The sequence below is a fragment of the Salvelinus sp. IW2-2015 genome, linkage group LG37, assembly GCF_002910315.2.
Source record: "Salvelinus sp. IW2-2015 linkage group LG37, ASM291031v2, whole genome shotgun sequence".
NCBI lineage: Eukaryota > Metazoa > Chordata > Actinopteri > Salmoniformes > Salmonidae > Salvelinus > Salvelinus sp. IW2-2015.
In genome coordinates, this window is record NC_036876.1 from 4,819,032 (window position 1) to 4,824,904 (window position 5,873).

General features: G+C 38.6%; 1 protein-coding gene across 1 annotated transcript; it reads left to right on the top strand.

Annotated features, from left to right (window-relative positions):
- The first annotated feature begins 16 nt into the window (after nucleotides 1-16).
- Nucleotides 17-2,181, top strand: LOC111960260 (uncharacterized). Its single transcript, XM_070437924.1, has 5 exons — nucleotides 17-364; nucleotides 467-817; nucleotides 1,003-1,143; nucleotides 1,352-1,413; nucleotides 1,526-2,181. The coding sequence occupies exons 1-5, from the start codon at nucleotides 106-108 to the stop codon at nucleotides 1,664-1,666; spliced, it is 954 nt and encodes a 317-aa protein (XP_070294025.1). The 5' UTR covers nucleotides 17-105; the 3' UTR covers nucleotides 1,667-2,181.
- Nucleotides 2,182-5,873: the final 3,692 nt, after the last annotated feature.

The following is a 5,873-nucleotide window of genomic DNA, read 5'->3' on the forward strand; positions in this document are numbered from 1 at the left end:
TTCACAGGTTGTGCACTTAACAAGGATGTAATCCAACCAGACCCTGTGATAGTTACACAACTGGGACAAAGTGTATCTCTCACTTGCTTTTGTCGATCTCATTTGATGGTCAGAGTCTCTTGGTTCAAGCAAACTGTTGGACAGAAGCCTCTTCTCATGGCATCATCATATTATGGGACTAAAAATAGTTTGTATTTTACCAAGGACTTTAATGAGACTAAACGTTTAAGTGTGAAGAGAGAAGTTGACAGCTTTAACCTGACCATCTCCAAGACAGAGTCAGGGGACTCAGCTACATACTACTGTGGTGCTATGGAAGAGGGCGACCTCAAATTTGGAGAAGGAACTTTTGTAATTGTCAAAGGTAACTTAAGTCGCTACCTAATGTCTGTTCATATAATGCTAAATTAATGAATCTAGCAAAAATATGGAATGTACACACCATGATCTTACTCACTCTCTTCAGATTCAGAGTCCAACAGCATGTCTGTGCTCCAGCAGTCTGTGTCTGAGTCAGTCCAGCCAGGAGACTCTGTGTCTCTGAACTGTACATTACACACTGAGACCTGTGCAGGAGAACACAGTGTCTATTGGTTCAGACATGGCTCAGGAGAATCCCATCCAGGAATCATTTACACCCTTAGACACAGGAGTGAGCAGTGTGAGAAGAGCCCTGAGGCTGGGTCTCCTACACAGAGCTGTGTCTACAACCTCCCCAAGAGGAACCTCAGCCTCTCTGATGCTGGGACTTACTATTGTGCTGTGGCCTCATGTGGGGAGATGCTGTTTGGGAAAGGGACCAAGCTGGATGTTGAAGGTAAGCTAAGCATAACCAAAATACACCACTACTTTTCTCTCAAATGGTTTGAAATATCAATATGTAAATATTTCACCATTAGTTGATAGTAGATTTCAGATGATTTAACTTTAATAGCTAACTTTTATGCCAAATGCATTGAGGAAAAAAGAATTAAAGAAAATAATTTAGCCTTGTTTTTTAAGTTTCAGACCTTTTGGGTGATCAGAGTAATCTTATTTTCCCCATCATTATATCTTGCCTGACAACTACTGTGATTCTGAGTGTGAGTGTCAACWTTATCCTCTGTGTGAGAATGAAGAGGTCACGATGTGAACACTGTGCAGGTACAGTAAAAGTCTTCATACTAATATTAACATTAATGATAGTTACAGCTCAAAAGAAGGGTGAAAGGCTCACCCACCTTTTACCACTTCCCTCTCTGGCCTACTTCATTTTGATTCTGAAAATATTACATTCACAGTAGTATGTCTTTTTATTAGTTAACAAGAAAAGGTTTTGAATATATTGAATGTTTTGACATTGGCATTTTAGCAGGGACCCCTTTTCAGCAAAGCCACTATGGGAATCCTCTTGCCAGCACTTCAGCACAACAGGTTAGCTGGATCAATTGTACTGTGTCAAGAGTGGGTCTGAATAAGCAAAAGAGTACAGCATTAGATTTGACCGAGAGTCTGATTTGAGTGAGTCTATGTTTCATCCCCACAGCTCCACAGTGACGATGATGGCCTGAACTACGCTGCCCTGAAGTTCACTGACAAGAAGAGTACCAAGCCCAAGAGACAGAGGAGAGAACAGAGAGAGGAAGAAACCATCTACTCTGGTGTGAGTCATCAAGTCAGGATGTGACAGTCCTCCAATCAGCATCATTTTAAGTTGAGCCCTACTGACCTCCACTTTGACCTTGACTGTGTCTGTGTGACTTGGCTGTTTTGTACTTTCCTCATTTGCTATACAATGTAATAGTCGGTTCTAGCTGTAACGACATAGAATCACTCAGATGCAGAGCATAATTGTCCAGCAAGTGTGAAAGCTGATACTAGGATGGTTTCAGAAGTCTCAAATACTCACCAATAGTAGCTGAGGTTGACTGACTGGATACATTTGATTTTGTGGAAGTGTACAACAAAATGTATATAATGATTTTGCAAATGTTTGAACTCTTCCCTTTGATGATAATAGTTGTAACATGGAACTCTGTAACCTGCCTATATGCGTGTGATGGTTCAACAAACATGATTTTARTTCATATGTTTAATGACTTGCCCAATTCTTACCATTAATCTTATGTTTGAATTTCTTCCAATTTGACATGAGTGTTTTGTGTAGGTTGTTGACAAAAAATGACAATTAAATCCATTTGAATCCCACTTTGTGTCACAATAAAATGTGAAGAAACCCAATGTTAGTGTAGACTTTCTATAGGCATTGTATGTGCTACTAGTCTCAGAAACCAACTCAAATGATGAAAAAATACAAACCAGTAACTCTGACTTCATACCACTTGAAGAAAAATAGCACTCCTTTGTGATAGCGTGAGCATTTTAGAGAGAATAGCATCGTTGACTCATCTATGAATACATACTGTATTTGTATGTAAGGTGAGGAATTATTTTGACCTCACTTCCTCTTCAAACAACCCATGGATCCAACCTAAAAGTTGTGCCTCCTGTGGTGCATGTAGATACACATTTTTGCTGATGCTGTCACTTCACTTTGTCTCTTGACCCTCATCTCAGTTGTTCTGTTACACCAGACCAGAGAGAGAGACGTTGAAGGATGTTCAGGTTGTGTCTTGTCCTGGTTATCATTGCAGTTTAACAACTTAACTTCACTAGAGTAGGGGGCAGCATTTTCACATTTGGATGAAAAGCATACCCAAATTCAACTGCCAGCTACTCATCCCCAGGAGATTAAGATATGTCATATTATTAGTAGAATTTTGGATAGAAAACAACTCTGAAAGTTTCTAAAAGTGTTTGAAATCATGTCTGTGAGTATAACATAACTTATTTAGCAGGCGAAACCCAAGGGCAAACCATTGCAGATCTTTTTTTTTTGAGGTCACTCTCTTTCCAAAATGTTGGTTTCAAAATTGTGAAACACCAGATTTCATAAGCGAATTGGGCATAGACATTCGCAACTGGATGTCCACAGTCCCGAGAAATAGGTTGAGGTTATTCTTTGTGTAATGAAGAAAATACGGCCATCTTGAGTCGATGTCACTCTCAGGTGTCGTCCTGTTTGATCTGAAAGAGCAATGTCCAGAAGGCAATGCTACATTTGGTTTAATCGCTGTATTTGAACACAGATCAATCCCGTATTACATTTTCTCGATTATTAACGTAAAAAAATACCTAAGTTGTATTACAAAAGTCAGTTTCAAATGTTTTTGGCAAAGGTTTACAGGTGACTCCTTTGAGATATTTTTCGTCAGCGTTTGAGGGCAAGTTGGACCCTGTGTTTTTCTGGATCAAACGCGCCAAATAAATGACCATTTTGGATATATATCGAACGAATTATCGAAACAAAAGGACTATTTGTGATGTTTATGGACATATTGGAGTGGCCAACCAACAGAAAGTCGTCAAAGGTAGCTGAAATTATATTTCTATTTCTGCGTTTTTGTCGCGCCTGCAGGCTTGAACATATGCTTCTGTCTCTTTTGTTTATTATTGTGGCTATACTCAGATAATAGCATCCTATGCTTTCGCCGAAAAGCCTACTTTGAATTCTGACATGTTGGCTGGATTCACAACCAGTGGTAGCTTTTAATTTGGTATCTTTCATGTGTGATTTAATGAAAGTTTTAATGTTACATGTTATTTGTCCTAGTAATTTGAAATATGGCACTTGCATTTTCTCAGGCTTTGCCAGGTGAGAACAGGGCGTCTTTGCCTAGACTCAGATTCTGGATATACCAATATGACTTTAACCGAACACAAAATACAATGTATTGTTGTAACATGAAGTCCTATGAGTGTCATGCTGATGAAGATCATCAAAAGGTTAGTGATTCCATTTATCTCTCTTTATTGCTTTTTTTTTTGTTTACTGCTCTCTTTAGCTGGAAAAATGGCTGGCTTTTTCTGTGACTTGGCTCATACCTAACATAATCATTTGGTGTTCTTTCGTCGTAAAACCTTTTTGAAATCGCACACTTTGGCTGGATTTACAACAAGTGTAGCTTTAAAATGGTGTAAAATACTTGTATGTTTGAGGAWTTTAAATTATGGGATTTCTGTTGTTTTGAATTTGGCGCCCTGCAGTTTCACTGGCTGTTGACGAGGTGGGACGCTACCGTCCTACATACCCTAGAGAAGTTAAAATACTATTGGTTAATGTGTTGGTTAATGGCACGCACCCTTACTATTGGTCAGTAAATCTATGTTTAAAACCTGTTACGGCTAGACGTGCCGCTAGCGGGACACCTCGACAACATCCGGTGAAATTCAAACTACAGAAATATAATTATTTAACGTTCATGAAAATACAAGTGTAATGCATCAAAATAAAGCTTTACTTCTTGTTAATCCAGCCGCTGTGTCAGATTTCAAAAATACTTTACGGCGAAAGCACACAATGCGATTATCTGAGGACAGCGCCCCTCATACAAAACCATGAAAAACATTTTTCAACCAGGCAGCTGCGACACGAAAGTCAGAAATAGCGATATATTAAATGCCTTACCTTTAAAAATCTTCTTCTGTTGTCACTCCAAAAGGTCCCAGATACATCACAAATGGTCCTTTTGTTCGATAAAGTCCATCTTTATATCCATAAAAACTCAGTTTAGCTGGCGCGCTTCAGTCAATAATCCACCAGTTTCCCTCCATCAAAATGCATACAAAATGAATCCCAAACGTTACTAATAAACTTTTCCAAACAAGTCAAACAACGTTTATAATCAAACCTCAGGTACCCTAATACGTAAATAAACTTAAAAATTTAAGACAGAGAATAGTATGTTCATTACCGGAGATAAATACCAAAGAACGCGCTTCCATCCACGCGCATGGAAACACTACAGCCAAAATGGGAGCCACATAGAAAAACTACAACTTCTAGCTCATTTTTCCAAAAACCAGCCTGAAASTCTTTCTAAAGACTGTTGACATCTAGTGGAAGCCCTAGGAACTGCAATCTGGGAGGATTTTGCCTTATAATAAAAGTGACAGCCATTGAAAACAGTGGTAGGCATACTTTTCTTGGGGGGGGGATGGTTTGTCCTCGGGTTTCGCCTGCCATATCAGTTCTGTTATACTCACAGACATTATTTTAGATCCAAATCTACCAATTATATGCATATCCTAGATTCTGGGCCTGAGCAACAGGCAGTTCACTTTGGGCACGCTTTTCATCCGGACGTTAAAATACTGCCCCCTAGCCCAAAGAGGTTTTGATTCACTCACTCAGGGAAATCAAACGCTGTACACCACACCCAACCAGGACTTAGGGTTAATGTAATTAAAGTAAGTAAATGTTCATGTTGTCTGAGTTATCCTCTTCTGCACTTTCATCTTGGAGACAATGTGACTCTGCAATGCATCTATTCAGACAGAAAATATTTTCTGATGGTACAAGATAAGTGTAGGAAAGAATCCTCAACTTGAATTAATTACAATTTACAGATATGATGGTGGTGCAACATTTCACAATGAGTTTAAGGATAACCCTCAGTTCACAGTGCAAAGTGGAAATGGATTTTATCATCTACATATCTCCAGTACTCAACCATATGACTCCACTACATATTTCTATGGTGCAATGAATGTTAATGTAATGAAATTCAAAAACAGGATATTTCTCATTCTGAAAGGTGGGCTATTGTTTTATTAACAGTAATATTGTTAATTGTTATTGTTTTAATTGCTATTGTTTTATTAACAGTTAATTGTTCAAATGTGCTAATCCATCATCTAAAGTTCTGAACTAACTTTTTATTTCAGGATCAAGCAAAACTGTTGTACAACATTCTGTGTCTGTGTCAGTCCAGCCAGGAGACTCTTTCCTCCGTGAAAGTTGCGCCCCTGAAATTACATATTGGTTTCCTTAC